Genomic DNA, 26,388 nt, shown 5'->3' on the forward strand with positions numbered 1-26,388 from the left:
GGGCGGGCCTGGCCCCTCCCCAGGGCGTGCTGGCCCTGGGGGCAGGAAGCAACAGCCAGCACCGTGGCGGTGGCACGGCAGGGGTTCCAGTGGGGCCCTGCCTGTGCTCCCAGTGAGCACAGGAAGCAAGTGGGGCTTGTGGACCCAAGACCACACAAAGGGTCCCGTCACTTGGAGGGAAGTTCGATGCAAACTAGAGAAGCCACCTATTTGTGTTCCCTTGCCGGAGCCATCTCTCATCTCCAACCTGTCGTGAGGTGGGGGTCCTTGGGCTGTAAGCATCACTCAGCTGCAGAGTCTGGAGAGCGGTGGAGTTCAAGGGGTTGGATCTGGGTTATTTAGGGACCTGGCAGGTCAAGTCAGCTCAAGCCCCGAATGTCCTTTATCACCACAAAGTAGATCCTTAAAGGCCCTGAGGGAAACGACTTTATGTCTTTCCTGTCCCCAGTTAAGGGCCTCTTTTCCAAACTTGTCAACCTTAGAACTGCCCAGGGGAACAGCTGAACAGAAATGGGCCCCTCATCTTTCACTACCTGCCTCCCCCATGCCTTCAGGTTTCAAGACTTCAGACTTGCCACCTCTACTGTCCCTCCACCTGCATCACTCCCCTCTGGGGCCAGTACCCACGAGACTCACTCCTGTCATGTCCCTACGCAAATGTGACTCAGAGGGCCCCTGGGGGCCCAGCGTCTTCCTATCACCTGCAACAGGATGTAAGCTTTGGGAAAGCAAGGTCTTATAGTCACTGGCTCCCAGCAGAAATTCAGCCTTTCTAGACAATCAATTTGGGGATGGAGGGAACAGAGCCTGAAGAGACAGTAGCACCGAAGGTGCAGCAGAATCCCTGTGGAGGACTGTGCCACCCAGATGGGGGAGGCCTGCTGGGGATTCCCAGGGGAAGGCCAGCCTATGCAGTCAAGGCAGCAGAAGCGCAGCCAGCTGGTGGCCTCAGTAGCTTCCTAGCCCAAAAGCTGCACTCCTGGAACAAATGAAGTTTTAGTCCAGCCCCAGAAACCACCCCAGTCCAAGTAGAGGGTTTTTAGAAAGTTTGTTTCAACTGTGGAAAAGTGTAATTAAAACATACTTTGAAGTCAGTTGAGATCAGTGAGTTAAGAACTAAAACTAACATACAACTAACACAGAGCAGCTGACAGATTTGACCTTTCCAAAAAGGAGGTCTGAAGAGTGTCTCTTGCAATAGAAATTGTTTTCAGTTCTTGAGTGGGACCCACTGTTCTCTGGATCTAACTGGTTTCTGGCTTTGCAATTTGAGGGTGGAGAACTGACAGCACGGGAATCACCTGGAAGTTCATCTGACCCTCCGGAGCTGGAGCCACTCTGGGTCAGGAGCCTCCATGTCCCCTTTCAGTTGTTCACTGAGCGACAGCACCACCTAGTGGCCACCTTGCTGGGCCAGGGAACCCAGCCAAGCTCACAACCACCCCACCCTTCAGGAAGGAAGAGAGCGTGCGGGCCTGGTTCCCAGTGTTCAGTTCGCACTCAACTCTCCCAATCCAGGCTGTGACTCCTACAGGACATCTGCTTCAAAGTTTTTTGGCGAAAAAATCACTCAGGGACATAGCAGTGTATAACCACGCCTGACTGGCTTGTTTTATTGGAGAAGAGGACGTGGAGTTAACAACGTGAAGACAGTTGGGACCTGAGGTTGGGAAGAACACCCTCCCCTCCCCTTACGAGCCCACTGCCCCAAATAAAAAATAACCAACTATGGGAGAGCAGCTGAGACAGCGACTGGGGGCAGGGGAAGGAGACCATGCGTGTGCTGGGAGGGCCCAGAGGCAGCGGCTGCACGAATACGCGAGTACAAGTCTCTGAATCTTCCTCGTACGTCTGTATAAATATATAGATAAGTTGTTCACTTGTTTTCCCTTCTCTCCCTTCTGCTCCGTGCTGCTTGCCGCGGTCCCAGCTCCTCTTTCCACGTGAGGGCGAAGGGAAGGGGCACGATGAGCAAGTCATCACCGAATTGCGATCAGACCCACATCCATCAACTTCTGGATCTTCTGCGCTATCACAGGATTCTTTAAGTGTCTGACAAACAAGAGGCAAAGTTATTTGAAACGAGACAACCTATAAAAATTCCTACTTGCTCGTAGAGCAAGCCCCAACCAACACAAATCCCCCTGGACACCACCAACCAACAAGAGGTGGTAAGGGAGTCCTGGCAGAGACTGCCCAGGGGGACCCACACGGGCCTCCTCTGCCACTGTTCGGAACCTGACCAGTCCTGCTGCAAAGGAGTCCAAGGACACAGGTTTAAGCTGAAACCATTCTCCCAGAAAAACTGGTCTTTCCAACTAACCACTTAAGCCATCGCCACTAACGTATACAAATGAAATCCTTCCAGCTCACTATCACCTGCCAACCTTGCAAGTAAGAACTACGCTACAAATATTCCACTCAGATCACACTGCTGCCAACGTTGTGCATTCTCAACGCTTCTGTCCACCTCTTCCCTCGAAGGCCATCTGCCCCCAACTTGACTCACTCGCTGAGCGCCTGGGGGTCCTTCTGCATCTGCTCCAGGATGAGCCGCATGGCCGGGTCGCTCATTATCTGCTGCACCTCAGGGTCGGCCATGGCCCGCCGCTTCACATCTTCGGGGCTGTCATGTCGGTTGTACTGGGCCATCACGCAGCGCTGGTAACCATCTGCGGCCTCCTGCATTCCGGCAAAGCCAAAAGTGGAGGGTGTTAGCACTACCTGGCTCACTGCTGCAGCAGGTCCAAGATAACAGAGGTCACTGAGGGGAAGGCAGACATACAGAGAAACAGGCGAGAGGGAAGAATCAGACACGTGGAGGCAGGGGAGAGCTCACTGAAGGCCAGAGCAGCCCCACCTTACAGTTGGAGTCCAGGTCGAGTGCCTTCTGGTAGACATCCATGGCTTTGGTGTAGTCTTTCATTGCTTCCAAGGCAGCTGCTTTCCGTGTATAACCCTTGACTACAGACAGAAAGGGAGAGGTGAGGCATCACCTAAAACACACTTCTGAAAGGTGCTCTTTCAACTCTTCATCTGAACACCACTGTTCCTCAGCCTGACACTAGCTCCTAAATGTTACAAACCCGAAAGACACACAGGCAAAGAATATGCTCTCTCCTTCTCTCAACCCTGGGGCCAGTCAGAGGACAGAGAAACAGCACAGAAAGGCACTTACTGAAGGTCGGTTCTAGCTGGATGCATTCCTCACAGTCCTAGGGAGGAGAGGCAAAAAAGAATTAGGCTCATTCCTTTAGAGGAGCTACCCTAGGGCAGACTGATCACTTGGAATTACAAATCTAACTGTTCACCCAGGGCCATTACAGAACATTCTCTGCTTTTGTTCTAATGCTTCTCTTTTTTTGTGTGTGGTACACGGGCCTCTCACTGTTGGGGCCTCTCCCGTTGCGGAGAACAGGCTCCGGACGTGCAGGCTCAGCGGCCATGGCTCACGGGCCCCGACTCTCTGAGGCACGTGGGATCTTCCCGGACCGGGGCACGAACCCGTGTCCCCTGCATCGGCAGGCGGACTCTCAACCACTGCGCCACCAGGGAAGCCCTGTTCTACTTTTAAAAAATTTTTATTGGAGTATAGTTGATTTACAGGTGCTGTACACGTGTACAGCAAAGTAGATCAGTTATTATATATACACATATCCACTCTTCTTTAGATCCTTTTCCCACAAAGCCATTACAGAGCACTGAGTGGAGTTCGCTGTGCTACACAGTAGGTCCTTATTACTCATCTATTTTATACATAGTAGTGTGTATATGTCAACCCCAATCTCCCAATTTATCCCTCCTCCCTCTAGTGCTTCTGTTGTTCCTGGCAGCTTGGTAATTTAACAGCAGGCCCAGCAAAAGGAGAGTAGAGAAGTAAGGGAAGCAGAACTAGAAGGGATAACAAATCCAGATCATGGACCATCTCATGTAAGGGGGCTGGGACTCTTCAAAAGGCTAAGGTTATGATAAAAAAAAAAAAAAAGGAACCCCCCCCCCCCCGCAAACCGAAAAGGTAGGGAAACTTCTAGTTTGAGAAACTAGAGGACATGACCAGATGAAATGAATGAACCTTGATACTGACAACTTTAAAACTTTATTTTTAGACAACTAAGGAAAGCTGAACATAAACATACAGCAGCTGACATTATAGCCTGAGTTTTGCTGCTATTAGGTGCGAATAAGATTGTGACTGGACAGGGAGAGTCATTTCAGGAGATGTATGCTCAGGAATTCAGAGGTCAAGTGCCAAAATGTATCATTTCCTTTCACAAATGGTTCGCCAAAAGCGTCGATGCTTATGGTTGAAGAAAAGGTGGAAAATATAGGTATTCTGTGTCTTTTTGTCTGAAATATCTTCAAAACATAAAATTACGGAGAAAAGAATGCTATGCAGTGTAGTGTGTGCACTGAGGCCCAACCAAGAAGCTCTAAGACTGGAAGCAATTCTACTCATTCTTCCCTCCCATTTGCAGATTGGCGAAGTCCTGTTCCACCTCTCAGGTGACTAACAATGTTATTCTTTGCTTTGCAAACCAACTTGCTTTTGACATTCCCCTTGTGCAGTCCCACCAGCAGCAGTGATGTCTCTAGGCCAGATGGACTGAGAAGATAGTGGCATCATACAAAACCATCATGGACTCAGGTACTGGTGAGTCTAGACAGATAACATTTTGTCTAGTTCCCACAAGATAGTCCAGGTTTATCTCCCAGAGAACAGTTTAAAAATCACCAAGAGGCAGAGTAGCTCATGTTCAAGAGAGCTATGGAGAGTAACTCCTTCAGTGTTGAACATTATCATATCTGACCATACCTGATGTTACTGACAACAGCAGATCTATCTAACTGGAGTATAGAAGAAAAGAGTGCTAAAGCTGCTGTGGAAGTTAAGGCAGTTCCCCAAAAAAATGAAGCACAGAACTATAGTACTTCCACTGTTGCATAAAATACTTGAAAGAACTGAAACCAGGGACTCAAACAGATATCTGTACACCCATGTTCACAGCAGCATTGTCCAGAACAGCCAAAAGGTGGAAACAACCAAATGTCCATGGATGGATGAACAAAAGGTGGTCTACACAATGGAGTATTATTCAGCCATGAAAAAGGAAGTGCGACACATGCTACAACGTGAATCTTGAAGACATTATGCTAAGTGACATAAGCTAGACACAAAAGGTCCAATACTGTATGATTCCACTTACAGGAGGTCCCTAGAGCGATCAAATTCAGAGACAGAAAATACAACAGTGGTTGCCAGGGACTGGGAGAGAGGCTGGGGCGTTAGTGTTTAGAAAACGCAGTTTCCATTTGGGAAGATGAAAACGTTCTGGAGATAGATGTTGGTGATGGCTGCACAGCAATGTGGATGTACTTGATGCCACTCACCATACACTTAAAATGTTAAAAAGGTAAACAACAAAAAATGTAAGGAAGGACAAAGGGGAGGGAAAAGGATCTACTTTCCCCAATACTCCCAACCACGAATAAATCCACAGGCCAGGACAGGGCAGACACAGGCCCTGTATTTTTACAGATTTCCCATGTACATCACCACCTTGGATCTACGATCAAAAGAAGAACATCAAGCTGATGCTGATGAAAACATGGAAAGAGGAAAGCACATTCCTCACGCACAGGTTACATTAACAGCTGCTCCGCATTCCCAGAGCCTCACCTTGAGTGCCAGCTGGAACTCCAGAAGTTTGGTGTAGCAGGCAGCTCGATTGCTGTACAATTTGGCATCTTTTGGGTTCCGTTTGATGGCTTCTGTATAATGCTTCATGGCCTGGGGATAGTCCCCTGAACATGGAAAAGACAAACTTAAAAAATAAAATAAAGCACACCACCAGAGCGCATCTACCCCACAGTCAGCCAAGGCACAGAAAGCAACATCTACACTGCTCTTATCCAAAAGTTCCATCATCTGAGCTGTAGGTACCTTTCTGAAAACATTCATTGCCTTTGTTCTTTTCCTCCAAGGCCAGGTCAGGGTTTATGTAGGCCAGCCGCTCTTGCTCTTTCAGGATTTTCTCTGCCTAAAAAAATTATTAATTCTTGGAATAGTCATTTAAACTCTCATAAACATTGGGCTAATAAAAAGTCTGATTAGAATTTCAATTTTCAGAGTGGCAAGATTTAACTTTTGGTTTAATTATTTCATACTCCTTACAAACTATGTATAGCTTAAGAAAGCTACAAAGATATATTGTACAGCACAAAGGATATAACCAGGGCTTCCCTGGGGGCACAGCGGTTGAGAGGCCGCCTGCCGATGCAGGGGACGCGGGTTCGTGCCCCGCTCCGGGAAGATCCCAAGTGCCGCGGAGCGGCTGGGCCCGTGAGCCATGGCCGCTGAGCCTGCGCGTCCGGAGCCTGTGCTCCGCAACGGGAGAGGCCACAGCAGGGAGAGGCCCGCTTACCGAGAAAAAAAAAAAAAAAAAAAAAAAAGAACCGATATTTTATAATATCTTTAAATAAAATATAATCTACAAAAATTTTGAATCGCTATGTTGTACAACTGAAGTATAATGTTGTAAACCAACTTTACCTCAATTCAAAAAAAAAATTTTATATTTCTCATCATCAAGGTGTACGTACTATGAAGCAGAATGAACGGTATTGATGTACACTTGGTACAAAGATATGACCTATATGAAAATGATGTACGTACTGACAGTTCAATTTTCTGCCTAATCTTTCTGTGAATAAAATCACTCCCCTACATAATTCGGTTGTATAAGGTAAGAAAAAACTTAAACTACAATAACAACCACAACACTGTCAGAGCACTGGACCCCCAACATCAACGAATTTATGGTGGAAACCTTGGCCGACAAAAAAGGCACAGCAGAAAAACTGAGTTATTCCCCACGTGTTGTCATCATTAAGTGACAGGGGCAGCATCATATACAATGACCAAAGACAACAGATTTGTCATTAAATAGTAATGACTACAACAAATAAAACAAAAAATAGCAAAACATCCCATATTCCCTACCCACCTGTTGGCATTTCTTGAGCACATCTGGGGTTCGGTGCTCTGCCAGAGACTTGTTGTAGAAATGGATGGCATCCTTGTACTTTTCTTCTTTGAAATAGGAGTTGCCAATTCGAGCGTAAGCTCTGACAAAGACAAGAGAAAAAAGAATTTGCTAAGGGCAGAACACAGACAAGGTCAGCCCCTGCAGAGAAAAAAACATCTGCAACCAACCAGACACAAGGCCCACATCACTGCCCCAGGCACCACGCCCTTCCAACACCTTCCGTCTAGGATCCTGCAGCCTCCTTTCCAGCCCACGGCTAACACAGTATGTTGTGCAGCCAGCAGCCCCTCTCCATGCAGACACGGAACCCTCCACACCGCTCAAGGCATTCCCAGGTCATGCGTACTTGGCAATCTGTCGGTAGTCTTCTCGGTTTTCTCGCCCCACTTCAATGGCCTTCTCACAAAGCTCCCGGCATTTACCATAGTCACCCTTTTCGAAGTACACGGCTGCCAGGCAGGAGGGTCAAAAAGGAAGAGTCAGCCCATGCCTCACCCCCAGGACCACGTAACAACTCCTGCACCTGTGTCCTGGGTCTCACCTGCTTGGTTGGTTATGTAAGTCATGTTGGTGGGGTCCAGGTCCTTGGCTCTGTCATAGTGTTTCAAGGCTGTGTCAAAGTCTTTCTTCTTATAGGCTTCATTCCCCAGCTCTTTTTCTTTCAGTGCCTAGATGAGGTGTGGGAGAAGTCAGTGCTGAGCACATCTAACCCGACGGCAAAGAGAGCAAGGGCCTGTGACGTCACAGGTGCCACGCAGCATACACAGCTGACTAGGCTACAGAAGCAGGTTCTCCACACCCACAGTGAAGTATCAGCCGTTAGAATGAAAAATTACAGACTTTCATCTCTGCTTCCTCTGAAACTCCCCCTATCCCACCTACTCTCCTGGATCTTTCTCAGCAAGTGAGGGCTTCTTCAGGGGAGAGGAAATCCCTTCAGCTTGAAAGAACTTCAGAGAGGACAACATAGTTCTGTGCTAGGTTTAATTCTGAGAGGCTGAGCAAGTTCGGTTTCTGTCGCATGCTGTCTCAGGGTCTTAGCTGTCAGGCAACATCCGCAGAGAGCGTGAGGAGCAGAAGGGGTTGTCCTGGTGGCAGGAGTCTTCGGCAGAGCTCACTACCACCCACGTTATAGGGCCTTTTTCCAGCTTTGAGGCACCATGAACAACCAACGCTTACCCATTTAAAGGTACTAAATTTGGCAACAATCTGCTGTTCCCATTTATAAGAGGGGAAATAAAATCGTTCAGGCACATGCCTCCTGCTCTGGAAGACCGAAAGTTGTTCACTTAGCAACACAGACAACTTTCAACTACACACCACATCCAACCAGGAAACAGAAGCATAAGGAATGACAGACAGCATTCTTCTGCATCTCCGCAAGGACAAGGACCACACACAACTTTACTGGCTGGCCCTGGCTGACTTCCACATTGCCAGAACCACAGTGGCCGTGGGACTATGGACTAGTAGCTTCCACTGCCTCAAGACTTTGAGGTACACGATTCCTATGAAACTGCTTGTTACGTGGACCTTTTAATATACTATTTTATTTTAAAAATATTTATTATTTATTTATTTCAGCTGCACTGGGTCTTAGTTGCGGCACGTGGATTCTTAGTCGTGGCATGCAAACTCTTTAAGTTGCAGCATGCAAGCAGGATCTAGTTCCCACCAGGGATCGAACCCAGGCCCCCTGCACTGGGAGCACAGTCTCTTACCCACTGGACCACCAGGGAAGTCCCCTGACCATTTTAATTAACAACAGTAACTTTAGCACATACTGAGCATTCAAAAAAACAATCACAGCCAAGGAAAGCCTATAGATGGTCCCACCTGACACACATATTTCTAATTGACTTGGCTGTTTCTTCTAAATTCATGATAGTAAACAGTGTTAAAAAAAAAAAAAGAGCGAGACACCTGCTTCTTATTCTCTGGAAGATCTTCTTCCATTGGCTCTGGTTTTGTCTCCTTTCTGGGAGGAGGTGGCGGTGGAGGTGTCACAACTTCCTCTTCTTCATCCATACCACCTAGATCGACCCCAAGGAGGACGCTAAGAGTAGTCATGATCCGGGGATCTTGCAATTTCCTAGTATTGGTTAAAAAAACAAAAAAACAGCACTTAGTCCTCTCCACAACTGATCTTAAACCCCATTTACTGCTAAAGCCCAGATTACTGTATATAAAAGCTTCTCACCCATGAGAAGGTTCCTAGATCCTGTACTAAAAGTTACCAATGGGGAATACTCAACCCTTCAAATATCCATATAAAATGAGGTAACACAGACCAAATTTATTTCTTGAGGCCAGCAGATACACAGAGAAATGAGTTATAGATACACTTTGTCTGATCTCAGGAGCCAGAGGGATTCAGACAGTCACAGATAGCAGTACAAGGTTTGGAGAGACCTCTTTAGATCTGACATCCTTTCAACCTTGCGTTTCCACTCCAATATACCAACAGAGAGAGGGGGTCCTATGTGTAAAGAAAGGATAGGGTTGGTGCTAGGTCAGCACAGCAGGAGAGCAGTGAAGAGGCAGAGGAGGGTTAGAACAAACACTCCAGATTACTCTGATATATACTCCCCCTGACCCTTTCTAAAAATACAAATAAACAGTAAACAAAGCAATAAACTCCTACTGCTCTTTGGAGAAAAAACAAAGGGAGAAACCCTGCAGTCCGGTCGAGGGAACCGCCTGCCACAGGATCCCAGGAAGAAAGCACAACGTTCACGTCCATTTCCAGAGACAAACGGTGCCGCCCTGACTTACGTGCCCAGGTCGGAGGGCTTGTTCCGCAGCTGCTCTATCAGTTCCCGGTAGGTAGGGTCAGCGAGCAGAATCTTTGTCCTGGGATCACTCTCCAACTTCTGGTATAGATTAGGCATGTTGAAAGGGTTCATGAATTTCCTCTCTGTTTCAAACAAAGGAAAGCACGTCACTAGAAGTCAGTTACTATGCCCACACAGCCTACTAGACCAACACTGGGGGACAGGGGAGCCTCCAAGTTAATCCCAATTAAAAAATAATAGTAAATAAAAGGAGAAGAGCAGTATATGTGGTGCCTGCCTACCTGCCAACCGGGCCTCCATATTCTGTAAACCTTCTTTGAGCTGAGGGTTGTTTGCTTCATGTTTTAAACCCTCCTCATAGGTTTGCTTGGCTTCTTCAAATCGGTTTAAGAACTCAAGAGCTGCTGCTTTTCGAGAATAGCCCTTAAACCAGCAAAGAAAAATACAAAATGAAAGACACCTAGCGGTAAATTCCTAAGATGAACTCAAAAAAATCTATTTTACATTTCATGAAACAAAGTGGGTATTCACGTGAAGGCCTAAGAAAAAATAGAAAGAGGAGCAGGATACAGCAATGGTATATCATCGACCCTGTAGAACACAGCCTAATATCTAAGGTGCACACCTGCCCCCTCCCAGTTCATCTTTCGACCCTAAGTGTTGTCAGAATTTTGGGTAGTGTTTTCCTTCCTAGCAGAACAAAAAATAAGACATGTCTTAACCGATGGTACCTTAGATTTGATGAAACATGCCATCACTCTGAGGAACAATCTCAAACAGGTAGGAAGAATACTGGGGGGAGGGGAACAGTCAACTATGAGTCTCTTGGGATAGGCAACTAGGCAAGCCAGGAGGGCTGGTATTTAAGAACTGCCCCCAAAAGGAGTTTCTGGGCACCTGAGGAGCCTCAGCGCGCACACAGCTTACCTTGCCCCAGTCAGGCTTCAGGTCCACGGTTCTGCAGCCGTCCTCGTAAGCCTTCTGGTAGTCTCCTTTCTTGGCATAGGCTGCGGAACGATTGCTGTAGAGCACGTGGTTCTGGGGGTCTAACTTAATGGCTTCCGAGTAGCATTGCAACGCGTCATCGATGTTGCCAGCACTCAGGGCCTTGTTGCCCTTTTCTTTGAGCTCATTTACCTGAGAAGAAAAGGAACCAATATAGTTTCTCTCCATAAAATGTCTCTTCAGTCCCAGTTTCTTAGGGGTACTCACTCCTTTCCGCAGCTATTGATAAACAGGTTACTTTATGGATCAGAAAAGAGAAATCACAGATTCATTAATTTACATTTCCCACACCTTTGGGAACCAGCAAGGAAAAAATAACCAGAAGAAGCGGCCTGACACTGTTCTTTGCTGGCTCCCCTGTGGATCAGTGAGAACTCCAGCCACTCTTCCAGAAGTCTCTACTTTGAGCTAATGAAGCCACTCTAGAACATACTCATGAGTTCCTTTTGTGGAAAAACAAATTTATTTGCCATGGATTTCCACAGTTGGAATGATAAACTGGACACAGGCCTAGTTACTCCTCACAGGAAGAGGTAACCAAGAAGGAAGTGGACTGAGCGTGCACTGATACATGCTTCAGCAACCTGCCGGCTCCAGGAGCATCAAGACGCTCACCTATGATCAAAGAACAATCTGTTTCCACTTACACATGTGGTAACATGTCACAACACGACAGATTACTGGTCTGTTCCTTAACGGGTAAAGGAAAGCTAGAAAAAAACAGTTTTTGTCATGCTTAAGTATTAATATGCTACTAAAAGGATGAAGAAGAATAAAGCAACACTATTTGTGGTTCCATCCACTATCCTCTCAAATATCTGGAATGAAAACAGCAGGAATGCATCAAAACGTTTAATAAAGTGACCCTGGCCCTATCAGAACAGGATCTTAATTAAAGGGCTTCTCCTAACCAGGAAGCCCGACAAGAGGGGAGGGTCATCCCTCAAACGCATACACACTTGGTGAGACTAAGCTGTGTCCCTCAAGACACAAAGTCATTCTTTCTTGGTACCCATCATCAGCCCGTGGCCCAGTGCACTGACGCAAGGAAGAGTTCTGGTACGAGAAATGACTGGAACCTTGAGGCACACCAACTGGGAACCTCCACCAACCAGAGATCTTCGAGAGACAAGTTCTATGAGAAAAAAGGAAAAGAAACTACCAAGACGCTGGCCAGAAGGCAAAAAGTTTAAAAACTCAATACCACGAGGCAGCTGAGAACAGCTAGGCGAAGGTCTTGCCTATCCTACAGAACATCTTCCAAACTGGGCACCTACCTGCAGTAGGTCAGGAAATCAAGTTCGTACACAACCAGCACTTTAAAACATCAAATGGAATAGAAAATATCAGCACGTGGTACATATAATACAGTAAGTTGTTCTGTCTGACATGTTATACAGCTGTATGTCTGTACTGGGTCAAATTTTAAAAGTTTATCACTATGAGATTTATTTGAAAGGTGCTTAGTTAAAAAAACACAATTTTGGACACTCAAATTTGTCCAACTTTAGGAATATTTCCTAAAACTGAAACACAGATCTCAGAATAATAATTTTTAAAAAAGCTACATATTGAATGGGGGCAAGACAGTAGGTTCTAACACACCTGGAGTAAAATGCCAGGCCATTTGTACAACGGGCAGGGTAAACGTGCAGTCCCTGAGTTTAGACACTCACAGTCTACCTGTACCTACACTTCTACAACGGGCAATTGCGATTAAGAAAAATTTTTTCCTCTTTTGATAACGGCGGGATGAGAGCTTTTCTTGAATTTAACACAGCAATGTGTTTCTCACGTCAGCCCTCTGTCTCTTGTCTATATCACAGCCTACTGAATCCCAGATACAATTTAATTATCACAAGAGCTCAAAATGTTTATTAAACTCTCCGTTTCCACTCTAATTTTTAAAAATTTGGCGAAGAGGCCCCAGGTTTGGCTAAAACAGTAATACCTATAATACTAAGACAAAAGATTCGACTTTGTAGATCACACCTGAACACCCGAGCTGTCCCCCCACTCCCCCCAATCTTTACAGACTAATAACAGCTTCCAATTGAATAAAACCTTTCTGGGCTTTTCACAACCCTCAGGCCACAGAGGGTACAATTAAGTCACTGAAAGCAACTAGCAGCAGCTTCAATCTCGGCCCCCCAACAATGCCGAGAGGAGTTAAATAACTTACTGCTTATCTGTATATTCTAAATTTTCTAAGCAACTAATTCCTCCTTCTGCAATTTGAAACCGAAGTTTTGTTAAGTATCAGTCCTGTTACTCTTGAATCACACGCACACAGAAAGAAAAACGAGGAGGGGGAGGGGCCTCACATACGTTTGTAAAAACACTGGTAGGGATGAAATTCATTCCAAGGACTTTTGCTGCACCCTCCCCTTTCCTGCATCATGAAAAGAAGTCGGCCTGCTGCTCGTCATACCTTCACCAAACACTCTTCCATCCCGGCCTTTTCAGATGCAGAGAAGTAGGATTTTCCCTACTTCTGGCTACTAAGTCCATCAGCTACTTCCAGTGTATTCCCGTCCCCGCTACCCGAATTCCTCCAAGTTAACTGTGCCAAGTCCTGGGTAGTCTCTTCGTCCGCAATCTCTGATCCCCCTTTCAGATGACTAACTCCCAGAGGTTGACCCGATCCCTCCTGCCTTTCGCAAGGCCCCTCGCCCACCTCCATCCCTCCCAGCGCCTAGGGCGCCATCCCCCTGCTCAGCCTGGACCCACTTCCCGAGAAACCTCCGGAGTCCGGCCGCGGCTCCTCTTCCCGCCGCGAGCCGGACTTATACCGAACTGATACGTCTTCCAGCCCATCTCGCCAAGTCGGGTGGCGACAGGCGCTGAGCCGAACCCGCGCTCCCCACAGCCAACCCTCGCTCCCCACCCGCCCGCCCGCCGCGGCCCTCACGCCCTCGCCGCCTCAGCTGCTCCGGCGGCCCCGGCCCCCACCCCGGCCGCCCCGGCCGCCCCAATCGGGCTCCCGCCCCGCTCCTCCACCCGCGGCCTGGCCTCGGCGGGTCATCGAACGGCTCCGGGCCTCAGCCCGCCCCTCCCCCTTCACCTGCTCCATAGCCCGGCCCGGAACCCAGTTGAACAGACTCCGTCCGCTCCGCGTTCCCAACCGCACGCGCCGCCTTCTGGAACCTACTAGAAGCTGCCGGGACCCCCAAATCCCGCCCCTTCCTCTCTGGCTCACTGGTCGCGCTCCTCTAGGGGTCTTTCTGAGCTTTCCTACTATTGGCTGGAAGTCTAGCCCATCATCTTTGCTTCTCTCTCATTGGACAATATGGAGAACCCTGCCTCCCCCGCATCTCGGGATTGGGCGTTCCCCTAAAAGCTCCGCCCATCACAAGCTCTATGATTGGAGGGAAGGGCGGACCTCTGCGACAGTGATTGGTCACTTGGTCCGCCAATCGTGGCCGCGCTGGCCGCGCCCATTGGTCCTGTTCTTTCTGGAAATTTCCACCTCTCCCATTGGGCTGACGGAGTCCATGACGGAACCGCCTTCAGATTTTAAAAAATTTCAATTGGGCGGTGAGTTGCAGACACTTTGCTCTGATAGGTTTAAATTGATGCCCTTCAAAGAGCAGGGTGGGGTTTTACTGTAGCCATGGTTTATGGGAGTCCAAGGCCGCGTCCACCGTCTACAGCGGTGTTTCGCTAGGCTGCGGTATTGGCGGGGTCGCTGGGGCCGCTGGCCGCTTCCTTTCTCGCTCTGCGGGTAGTGTGGCCGAGGCAATTCGCTCCTCCCAGGCGGCAGAGAGCCCTGGTCCTTCGCCCGAGCGTCGGGCTCGGGGGTCCCAGCCTGGGGGCGGGGGGCGGGTGGCCGTTTGGGTCGGCCTCGGGAGAGCCCCCCGACGCGTTCCCGGATCCCGCTGTTGGGTTTGGGTGTTCCAACATCCCGCGTGGTGGTGAAGGCGCTGGGGCTTGGGTAGGACAGGCCTGGAATCTCACCTTGGCGGGGACCCTCCGTGGAATGGCACCACCTCCATGAATCTTTCGGGAAGAGAGTTTGGTAATCCAGGGCCGTGGATCGTTCATATTTATGCAGTAGACTATTTATTATTTAATGAAGGAGAGCTATCTCCGTTATCCGGAGGTAAAGGGGTAAGGGAGACAAAAGACCTCACTGAGGTGCCCGATCACCTGGCGGGCGGCGGCGGCCTGGGCGGTCCTTAAAATCGCGGCTCTTCTGCCAGAGGCAGGGCAGGTACCCGTAGAGAAGCGAAAGGATTTAGAGCGTGAGAGAGAAATGATTTTTCGTCCTGGACCAGCCTGTGGTTGGTTCACGGAGCAAAGCAGCCGCATGACGGGTCTGGAGGGAGCTTAGATGAGGGTCTTGGGCCCTGCTGTGACCTCTCTCCCCCGCCCCCGCTGGGTAATGCCGTCCCTTCCCAGGGTTTAACTGCCCTCTATGCTAATAGGTTGTCTCCACAGCGTTCTTTTCCATCCCAGCTGTCTGACCCATTCTCGACACTACAGCCAAGGTCACTGTAGATCCGCTTGCCTGATAACCCCCTCCTTTGCTCGAAACTCTTGGAGGCTTTTAGATTGGGGATCAGGGCCTGTCTAACATGGCAGGCCTACTTTTCCCACCTCTTCTTTCCCTGTCCTCCACCTTCAGCACCAGTCTCCAGCCACACTGACCTGTCTGCTCCTTGAACTAGGTGGGCTCCTTCACTTGGGGCCTGCCTGCAAGATGTTTCCTCTGCTGGGATCGCCCTTCCACCAACTCTGCCAGGTTAGCATCTCCTCAGGTCTTTAAGGCTGAGATGAGCTGTCAGGGTTCCTTGACGACCTGCCCCCAACGAACTCACTAATTTCTGCCCACCTATTACTTGCTTTCACAGCATCATGGTCTACACATGTGTCCAATCACATACTAAACCAGAGACTGGTATCTACCACATTTTGTAGGGCCTACAAGGGCCTTGTGTCTCTTCCTTTAGATCCTTGTCTTCCAGGTGCGTTGTACAGCGTTTTGCACGCAGCAGGTAATCATTAATTCATCAAATATGCCCTATAATTTTTTAGGTAATTGTGGGCACTGGGGAAATGCAGTGAGCAATCCTGACAAAAATCACTGTTTTTGTGGTGCTCATTTTAATGAGAGACAAACTAAAAAAAGTTTGCATGGTGTATCTGCAGTAGAGAAAAATAAAGCAGAGCGTTGGGCAAGGGGAGCAGTGTTGCATTTTCAGTAGGGGTCCAGATCAAACCCAGTGAGAAGCTAATATTTGAGAAAAAACCTGAGGAAGTGAAGGAGTGAGATTCATGGATATCCTAGGGAAGAACCTTGCTGTCAGAGGGAACAGCAGATGCAAAGGCCTTGTGACCAGAATGGCAGGGGCAGGGAGGGAGTGGGAGGTGGGGCTAGAGGAAGCAGGAGCAGATCCTGCAGAATGGGAGGCAATTGTGTTCACTTGGAAACATGCAGAAAAGTGATGTGATCTGACAGTTTTATCAGGATCCCTCTGATTGCTGTATCAATGAAGAGGATGAAAGCAGAAGAACCTCTTAGGAAGCTGTTGCAGGATTCTAGGAGAGGGGTGATGGTGCCATGGGCCAGGGTGGGAGCAGAGGATGGGTGAGAAAAGTTGGATTCAGAATGCATTTTGGAAGAGCTGACAGGATCTGTTGATGTATGGATGCAGAGCATGAAGGAAGGAGGTGACTCCAAGGTGTTTGGCCTCTTACTCATCTGCTAAGTTAAATCTGTCAACGAGACCTTTCCTTTCTTCTTGGCACCGTCCCCAGACCACCGCACTCCTGCCAATCCCACTGCTGCCCCCCAGCCCAGCTCTTTCTCCACCTCTGGAGGCCTTTTGAGGCCTTATATCGTCTCCTCAACAGCCTCTCTCCAGGCTTCTTTGCCATCCCTCCCTCTCTGTGATCTGGTCTCTGCTGTCACACATCTTTTCTGTAGTTCTGTGTGTGGTACAGTACTCTGGGTACAGGGGCTCAACAGTGAACAAGGCAGCCCTCAGATGCAGCTTCCGCACACATGGACCTTGTTTTCTAGTGGGAGAGACAGATGGTACTTAAACTCCACAGCTGTGTGACTTCTAGCAACGTGCTTACCTCTTTGTGCTTCAGTTGCTTTCATTTTAAAATGTGGATGAAAAAGTTTCAGTGTTAGAATTGTGAGCATTGAATGATTGGATATTTACAAAGCACTGAGAACAGTGCCTGACGACAGAATAAGTACCATATACATTTGTGAAATAAAAATAAAGTTACAAATAAAGATAATTCTAAAGAGTGGTGTGTGCTATAAAGAAAACAAAAAGTAAGGATAAAGAGTTACCAGGGAGGCAGGGAAGGAGTGCCTAGAGGTGGGGGGTTAGTGAAGGCCCCTTAGACTTGCAGTTATGAAAAGCAAGACACGGACAGCGTTCCAGACAGGGCAATAGGAAGTGCAAAGACCCTGAGACTGAAACAAATTTGGAATTTTCAAGGAACCCAAAGAAGGCTTTTCTAGTATACTTGTCTGTAAATGAAGATGATGAACTGCCTATGACTTCCCAAGGTCACTCTTGAGGATTAAACAAAGTAATCCATACTCCAATTTTTGTTTATTTATTTATTTATTAATTTATGGCTGCATTGGGTCTTTGTTGCTGTGTGTGGGCTTTCTCTAGTTGCGGAGATTGGGGGCTACTCTTGTTGCAGTGCACGGGCTTCTCATTGTGGTGGCTTCTCTTGTAGACCTTGGGCTCTAGTCATGCGGGCTTCAGTAGTTGTGGCTCACAGGCTCAGTAGTTGTGGCTTGCGAGCTCTAGAGCGCAGGCTCTGTCGTTAGTTGCTCCACAGCATGTGGGATCTTCCTGTACCAGGGCTCGAACCTGTGTCCCCTGCACTGGCAGGTGGATTCTTAACCACTACACCACCAGGGAAGTCCCAGAGAGCCCTCTTTGAGAAAAGAAAAATATAGATTAAAAAAAAGCATGGCACTTCAGAAGGAGTGCGAATGAGGCACCTTGAGGTTTAAGCTTATCCAGTGTCATGGTAAAAAGCCACTTCTGAACATTATGATTTCCACCAACTCAGGCTTCTCCAAGTGAACTCAGAGCCCTCCCTTGGGGGCCAGGAGGCAGTGATGCGGGCTGGCTGGCCAGTGTCCCCTTCCCCAGGTCCCTGGAACTAAAGCATAAGCTCCGCCACAGCAGGCATCCTGGCCCTTGGCAATGCGTGATGCTTCGAGTGATTCATGCTGCTCTTTAGGTGGGGAGCAAAATGGCCAGGGCTGCGTTTGGAGTCAACTGAGGCTGTAAATCCTGCAGCAAATGAGAGACTGATGGGGTCACCGCGTGCAACCAGATTCTCTGCAGAGCAAATTCCCAGTTTTAAAGTTCTCCCAGGAGTTCCTTAGTGTCCAAGTGGTTAGAATTCCGGGCTTTCACTGCCGTGGCCTGGTTTCAATCCTTGGTCGGCATGGGAGTGAGGAGTGAGGAGTGGGGGTTAGGGGAAGGTTGCAGCTCAGAATTCTCGCGTCTGTAGAACATGGAATTTTTGTTTTTATAAGAACTTTCAGTGTTGGAGTGGGAATTTAAGACAACCTGAGTTTCCTTCTCCACGTTGAGAGTGAAGTTCCATTCCATGTTCTGAGAAATCCCTAAAGAATATTTTCATTTCCCACTTAACGGAGTGATTCCAACTTAGAGCTACCTGTTACCACAGAGTCTGAGTCCTGATTAGCAGGAAAAGTGTGAGGGGGAAATAAAGTGCCGTAGAGTTCTGCTCAATTCAGTGAACTCGTACAGAGCCAGGAACTGTGCCAGATACTTCAAGGAATAAAACGATGGTAATTATTATCCGATAATTACTTATCAGAGAGCCCAGAACCCAGTCCGGGAGCTCGCCATCCACAGCCCTCCCGGGCTGCTCTCAGCCAGTCTCGTGGCTATAAACACATCCCGGATAACTCCCACATTAGCTTCGGTTCAGATCTCGCTCCCAAGTTCCAGACTTGTCTGCCCAGCTGCCTCCTCAATGTCTCCATTTGGATGGCAAATGGACTTCCCAACGTGTTCGAATCAGAACTGATAATCTCCCCTGAAGCTGTTTCTCCCTTGACTTCCCTCTCATCAGTGGCCTCGCTATTCTTGGGCTGGTTCAGGCTGAAAACTTGGGAGGCATCCTTGACTTTCACAACCACATCCAGTTCATCAGCAAATTTTGTCAGCTGTACACGGGCCCTTCTGCAAGTCCCCAGCCATTTCTTGGCTTTGGGAAGGGGAACGGAGTGTTGGCTCCCTGAACTGGTAGGTGGCCAGAGGCAGAAGGGACCCCCGGCCTGAGCTCCCAGGCCATATCGAGGCCTCCCACGCTAGATACTGCTTCCAGAGGGCAGGGCCTGTGATTTGTTCGCACTGCCGTGTGCCCTCAGGGCCTGGAACCTAGTCCGTGCTTGTAAGAGTTTGGTGAATGAGCAAATGGAGCTGATCATCCTTCTCCTCCCCCATGGGACCCTCAGCCCCTCCCAGGGAGGCTCTCTGGCCTTCTTCCCTCTAGACTTCCTTGCTCCCTATTCGGCTTACTCTTCTCTGGGCCAAATGGTTGAGTCCCTTCAGATTCAAACATCTCAATCCCACTGTTTCTGTTACCTGTTTCTTGAGAAATACCAAGTAGTGCAGAGTGTGAGCATGGGGAAATGGGCCCTCCCATGTCCTATTGATGGGAAGTTACACTTAGTAACATCTATTTAAAATACAAAAAGCAGGGCTTCTCTGGTGGCGCAGTGGCTGAGAGTCCGCCTGCCAATGCAGGGGACACGGGTTCGTGCCCCGGTCCGGGAAGATCCCACATGCCGCGGAGCGGCTGGGCCCGTGAGCCATGGCCGCTGAGCCTGCGCGTCCGGAACCTGTGCTCTGCAACGGCAGAGGTCACAACAGTGAGAGGCCCGCGTACAGCCAAAACAAAAAACAAAATGCAATTCCACGCTTACAGATTTATCCCACCTGGGCCCAGCCTGGTGGCACAAGGGTGTATACTGCAGCCCTGTTTGTGACAGCAAAAGGAATAGCACCCAATTACATGTGTATCCATGGAGGATACTGGGAAACACGATGTTGCTGCCAGAGGACGGAATATTAGTGAGTGTTCAAAAGAACACTCCGGTAGATATTGACATGGAAACATGCCCATGATAGACTGCAGAACGACGAAAGTCATGCAGCAGTGTGTATGCCGAATCTTACTTTTGGTAAAAAAAAAGTGTGTGTATCTTTCTATATGATTATATATATGCATGGGAAAAGTCTAGACAGATGTATAGCTAACTGCTAAAGTTGTTGCTTCTGTGGTTTGGGAATGGTGAGGGGTGCTGCATTCATTTGCTGGGGCTGCCATAACTAAATACCACAGATTCGATTCGGTGACTTGAACCACAGAAATTAATTTTCCCACAGTTCTGGAAGTCCAAGATCAAGGTGCTGATAGATCTGATATCTTCTGAGGGCTCTCCCCTTGGCCTGCAGACGGCTACCTTCTCACTGTTTCCTCACATGGTCTTTCCTCTATGCAAGCACGCATCCCCAGTGTCTGTGTATCCAACTTTCCTCTTCTTTTTCTTTTTGGCCACACCACGTGGCTTGCGGGATCTCGGTTCCCTGACCAAGGATTGAACATGGGCCTAGGCTGTGAAAGCCCAGCGTCCTAACCACTAGGCCACCAGGGACCTCCCAAACTTTCCTCTTCTTATAAGGACACCAATCAGATTGGATCAGGGCCCACCCTGAGGGCCTCGGTTTAATTTCATCACCCCTTTAAAGACTCTGTCTCCAAATACTGTCCCATTCTGAGGTATTGAGGGTTGGGAATTTAACATGAATTTTTTTGGGGGGGACACGATTCAGCCAATAACAGAGGCTTTCACTTTCTATTATGTTGTTAAAATTTGTTACAATGGGGACATCCCTGGTGGTCCAGTGGTTAACACTTTGCGCTTCCACTGCAGGGGGCATGTGTTTGATCCCTGGTCAGGGAACTAAGATCCCACAGGCTGCACGGTGTGGCGTGGGGGGGGGGGGTGAGGGGGCAAAAAAATTTCTTACACTGAACACTGCTATTCGAGCTAAATGTCCCCAGAGCATCAACCTCCTTCCCAGGCCTTCTCTGAAGTCAGAGGAGGGGCAGCTAGTGACCTCTGCCAGCCCAGCCAGCTCCAGGGCCCTCTGAGGCCCTTCCCCTGAGGAAGGCAGTGTGAGCCACTCCGGATCACTGGCCAGGTCCTCAGACCCACGCTGAGAGGAAGCAGATGGAGGGGCCTCTGCCATGCAGGCCTATGATTTATAGCTACATGTTCTGGACATTTAGTACCTTGTAATCCATCCTTCCCCTTCACACCTCTCAGTATAACAACAATATGATATTAGCCAATGAAACAGGTAGGTGATAAAATATGAAGAGAGCGCTACAACCTGGATGAAGGGAGGTGCAAAATTGTGGTCACACAGCAAAGATGTTAGGGGGACCTGGGAGGTGCAGGGGTTCCTCTCTCTGAATGAGGCAGTAAAAAGAAGAAAGATGGCCAGGTAAAATGGGGTAGGGCTAAAACTTGAAAGACTCAGGAAACAATAATGCACTGGGCTTTAAAATCAAGCCCCTGGGGAGAGGAGTGCACTGCCTTGTGGGCCTCTTTAGGTCTGGCAGTTATCCTGGGTCCTGCTCTGGTCTTAAAGACTGGAAGCTGGAAACCCTCACTGTACTGTGGTCCTGCACCCCACTGCATGTTCAGTCTTGCTGAGATGGTGAATCTGCTCCTCTGGGTAGCTTCGCAACCCTGAAAGGTGTGGAAGCCAGAAAAGCAAACCCAGGATCTTGCTACAAGTTTAGGAAGTTTTGTAATCATTCTGCTAATACCTGCATGTTTATTAAATGTTTTGAAACATGCATGAATCTACCCTATTTGATTTGCAATTTTAATTAGAAAGGAATGAATGGGAGACAGCCTGCAGTGATGACTGTAATAAGGCCTCCCATCCCTGTATGCCTGCCCTTTGCCATGGATTTGGCTGCTTCTATGAAGACATGGAGTCTATTTCTCCACTTCTTGGATTCTGGGCTGGCCTTGTGACTTGCATTGCATGCCGTGACTGTGTGAATTCTGTGCAACACGATGTGGTGAAAGTGATGTAGTGTGACTTCCGAGTCAGGCCTCGAGGCATTTTGCAGCCTCTGCTGACATCCTCTTGGAGCAGGGCTTGAGGGCAGCATGCTGTGAAGATGCCCAGTCCGGCGTAGTGGAGGTCACATGGGACAGAACCGAGGGGCCTCGCTGACGGCCGGCGCCAATTGCCAGTCACATGAGTGAGGCCGTCCTGGGCCCCCCGCCCCTGTGGCCATCTGACACAGGAGTGACCCAGGCAAGACCAGCAGATGAAACTTCCAGCTTATCCCAGCCCAAGCTGCTGCAGAGGCCTGGTTGTTATTTTAAGCCAATGAGTTTTCAGTGGTTTATGAGGCAGCAAAAGATAACTGAGACAGTACAAAAGGATCTAAGTTCATAAACGGTGTTTGAATATTTAAGAGAACTGATTTACCATGTTTATAAGTTTAATCTATTAGTGTATAACAATTGCTAACTGATTAGAAAAAAATATGCTTGGCTTGGGAGGGGAGAATAAGGTGGGGGATGAAGGCATCTTTACCGGCTACTCCCTCCCTGCTTATAAAGAAAAAAAAAAACAAAAAAGAAAAAAATATGCTTATAAAAAAATATATATATATGCTTGTTATATGTGTAAGTCTCTTCTGCTGAGAGTTTGAGGCATTTGAGAGGACCAGCTATTTCAACTCTGTAAAATGTAGTTTAAAATCTATTAGGGAATTTAATTACCTAAGTTTGCAATTGGCATTCATTTTCAGAATTTAATCTGTTGAACCTGTGATTTAATTAAATATTCATCAAAGACTTAGTGAAAGTAATTGTTCTTCTTTTTACACAAAAATTAGATTTATAAATAGAAAACTAGATTTGCAACTTGCATTTGGATGTTTAAGAAAAAGCTAGTTCTTTTAATTTATAAGTTTAATAAATACAGTATTAATTTAAATACAAGCAGCAGTAGGTAACTTTTTACTGCATGAAAAAAAATCCTCTCCAACATTAAAAATCCTCAACAGAAAACAGCGGGTGTTACAGCCCCACCAGAAGATTTGGCACTCCACAGACTCCCATGCCTTTGCTTCCGTGGGTCCCTCGGCCTGGAATGCTCCTGACACACATAGACATCTGTGGTACCCGGCAAGATTTTACCTTTTCTAAAAGGTCCAGCTGAAACTCTGTGAAGAGGTCCTGCCTTGCCAAGTCAGAATTGCACTTCTCTGCCTAGACCCATCCGTGTGTGGGGCCCAGGCCTCTCTTAGAACAGACCCTGGTAGGCTATTGTCTGGGACCTTCTCTATCCTGGCTGCCATGTGAGAACAGAGCTGAATCCCAACAAAAAGAAATAGAAGGACTAGTTCAGATGCCGAGGGTGTCCAGGGTGCTTCCATGGCCTGGCTCTGGGGGACATGGATTTCAGGCTCTGTGCAGAAGGCAGCCTCCTGATAGGCACTGATACTTTCTATGGCTGGGTCCCCTGCCTCTCCTTGCATTCTCCTCCCCAGACTTTGCCGGGAAGGGTGTAGTAAGCAGAATAACACCCCCCAAAGATGTCCACATCCTGATCCTTGGAGCCTGTGCATATGTTACCTTACATGGCAAAGGGGAATTAAGGTTGATAATCAGCAGACTTTAAATGGGATCATCCTGGATCATCACCGGTGAGTTCAATGTAATCACAAGGGGCCTTGAAAATGGAAGAGAGTCAGAGGGAAAGACCACCAGGGAAGACTGGTCAGTGAGATGGAACATTGCTGGCTTTGAAGATGGAGGAAGGGGCCCACAAGCCAAGGAATGTGGGTGGTCTCTGGAAGCTGGTGCTGACACCTTGATCTTTAGCCCAGTGAGACCGATGTCTGACTTGTATCCTACAGAACTTTAAGAAAATGAATTTTATTTATTTATTTAAATTTATTTATATTTTTGGCTGCGTTGGGTCTCTGTTGCTGCGCATGGGCTTTTCTCTAGTTGTGGCGAGCGGGGGCTATTCTACGGTGCGGTGCGCGGGCTTCTCATTGGGTGGCTTCTCCTGTTGCAGAGCACAGGCTCTAGGCACGTGGGCTTCAGTAGTTGTGGCACTCAGGCTCAGTAGTTGTGGCTCACGGGCTCAGTAGTTGTGGCTTGCAGTCTCTAGAGTGCAGGCTCAGTAGTTGTGGCGCACGGGCTTAGTTGCTCCGCGGCATGTGGGATCTTCCTGGACCAGGGCTCGAACCCATCCATGTCCCCTGCATTGGCAGACGGATTCTTAACCACTGCGCCACCAGGGAAGCCCTTGTTTATTATTTAAGCTGCTACATTTATGGGAATTTGTTATAGCAACAACGGGAAGCTAATACACAGCGTCACCCACATGCTTCATTGCCTGAATCCGTGACATTTGTGTAATCACTTACCAGACCACAGATAGGAACCAAACAACCTTGACCCAAGCCTGGACTCTGACCCCCATAGGCCATGTTGACTTTGGGCCAGTCCAGGCGTCTCATCTGTGCCCTGGGGCAGTGCTGCCTCACCAGGCTGTGGGGAGCACATAGTGAGTTAATGGAAGTAGAGCAAACGGGTGTAGAGGGCTTAGCTCAGCTCCAGCTGGTACCTAGTCCCCTGTGAATGGTTGCTGTCCTGGATGCAGTTGGCAAGGCCCTTCTTGCCCTGGTAAGTTATTGGAGAAGCGGCAAGTGGTGAGGTGACCTTAGGCCTGGGGGCCTGACTACTGCATTCTGAACTCATCTTGTTGACCTTTTCGGGGAAAGGCGCAGGCCTCGTCGTTGGTGGTCCTGGAGTGTTGGGGGCCCTTGGCCCTTCCTTCCTGTCTCCTGGCTTCTGATCTACCCTCTGCCCACAGGTCTCCCACTGATCCTCTCTTGGGCACCATAGTGGTGCCAGCTGCATCCACAGGAGGGTTCTGTGATCCTCCTCACAGCCCTGTGAAGAGTTATCGCCACACTCAGCGCCAGAGAGGCCTGGAGCACAAGGCAGGTCTGCAACCTGTCAGACCTGAGAGCTGTCTTCCTAATATACATCTCAAGAAGCAAGGTACAAGGGGCCAGTGCACCCGAGTAAGAATGTGCAAAGCTGGTGCTAAAACCTTCTCTGGAACCCTGGCTTCTTGTCCCAGGTTAAAAAAATATCCACTATGGCGAGTTCCCTGGCCGTCCAGTGGTTAGGACTCTGCGCTTCACTACCGTGGGCCTGGGGTTCAATCCCTGGTCGGGGAACTAAGATCCCGCAAGCCACGGGAGGCGGCCAAAAACAAACAAACAAATATCCAGTATCATATTTATCAAATAATAAAATGGTATAGAAAGACATTAAAATTTAAAAAATCCATCCTTATAGTCCTTGTAAAAAATTAGGAAAAATATAAAGAAAAAAATCACCCCAATTCTTCCACCGAGAAGGCCACTTGGAACTCTAATTTTCTGCCTTCAAATTACACGATTTCCACCTTTGCCTCCCTAGCTGCTCTAGGTTCGGTTCCTGCCGCCGCCGGCTAAGAAGCAGCAGCGCAGCGGCCTGGGGAAAGTCGCCCAACCGGACGTACCCGTTCGCGCCACTCGTCACCTCCCCACCGCCGGCGGGGACGCGCGGCTCCCGGGGACTGGGGGCGGGGTGGGTCCCGGGTGACCCGTAGGGAGCCGCGCTCGACTCAGTACGCCCGGCCAGAGGGGCGGAGACGGGGCCGGGGGCGGGAGGCACCTCCCACCAGGAAGTTGGCGGCGGCCGAGCCAGCCCTAAGAGGAGGCGCACGGCGGCCGCGCGACCCTGCGAGAGCTGGGCTCAGGCGCAGCGCGACCCCGCTGGCCGGGCGGGGCGCGCACGTGTGTATACGAGTGCGGGGGCGCGTCAGCGGCCCGGACTACAAGTTCCAGGGTGCCCAGCGGCGCGCCTGGGTTTTCTGGCCGCGCGGCCCGCTGGCTCCTGAGCAGGTCGCCGTGCGCTGGCACGCGTCACCTGGTTCCCGAGTAAATAAGGGAGAGACTCCCCGAGCACCGTAAATAGAGTCCAAGTGGGCGGGGAGCCGCCCCGCGTCGCCCGCTCATGTCTCTGCAGAGCCGAGTGTCCGGCCGCCTGGCACAGCTGCGCGCGGCGGGGCAGCTGCTCGGCGCCCGGCGCCCCTGGCCCGGCCCCTCGGCGGGTGCCACGCGGACCCGCAGCACTGTGTGCGGTCCCCCGGCGTCCCTGGGCGCGTACGACCCGCGCGCGCGGACCCGAACGGGAGTTGGGGCTTGGGGGGCGGCGGCGGTGGGGCGGAGAGCTGGGGTGCGCACCTGGGCCCCCCTGGCCATGGCGGCGAAGGTGGACCTGAGCACCTCCACCGACTGGAAGGAGGCAAAATGTAAGTGTAAGCAGGAGGGGGGCGCGAGGGGCGAGGGCGGCCCTACGTGGGCCTTCTCCGGCTGGACAGCACCCCACCAGCAGCCTCGTCCACCCC

At 49.3% G+C, this 26,388-nt stretch overlaps 2 protein-coding genes across 4 annotated transcripts in view; one reads left to right on the top strand and one right to left on the bottom strand.

Annotated features, from left to right (window-relative positions):
• Positions 1-1,584: 1,584 nt before the first annotated feature.
• Positions 1,585-14,015, bottom strand: STIP1 (stress induced phosphoprotein 1). Its single transcript, XM_022591662.2, has 14 exons — positions 13,911-14,015; positions 10,769-10,978; positions 10,123-10,264; positions 9,822-9,963; positions 8,970-9,138; positions 7,588-7,714; positions 7,393-7,495; positions 7,005-7,125; positions 5,942-6,038; positions 5,678-5,802; positions 3,179-3,215; positions 2,861-2,964; positions 2,510-2,682; positions 1,585-2,052 (listed from the first exon to the last, which is right to left on the bottom strand). The coding sequence occupies exons 1-14, from the start codon at positions 13,917-13,919 to the stop codon at positions 1,980-1,982; spliced, it is 1,632 nt and encodes a 543-aa protein (XP_022447370.1). The 5' UTR covers positions 13,920-14,015; the 3' UTR covers positions 1,585-1,979.
• Positions 14,016-25,658: 11,643 nt separating this feature from the next.
• MACROD1 (mono-ADP ribosylhydrolase 1) overlaps positions 25,659-26,388 on the top strand; it is a 152,656-nt gene continuing 151,926 nt past the window's right edge. Inside the window, exon 1 of one of the 3 annotated variants that reach the window (XM_030763747.2) lies at positions 25,659-26,292. In XM_030763747.2, coding sequence (XP_030619607.1) covers positions 25,995-26,292 — 298 coding nt within the window. In that variant the 5' untranslated portion in view covers positions 25,659-25,994. The remainder of the gene's footprint in view (positions 26,293-26,388) is intronic. The other 2 variants (XM_022591668.3, XM_022591669.3) reach the window with 2 other exon arrangements.

Source organism: Delphinapterus leucas, chromosome 7 (genome assembly GCF_059928025.1).
Source record: "Delphinapterus leucas isolate spDelLeu-1000000601 "Yukka" chromosome 7, BTC_Dleu_Yukka2, whole genome shotgun sequence".
Lineage (NCBI taxonomy): Eukaryota > Metazoa > Chordata > Mammalia > Artiodactyla > Monodontidae > Delphinapterus > Delphinapterus leucas.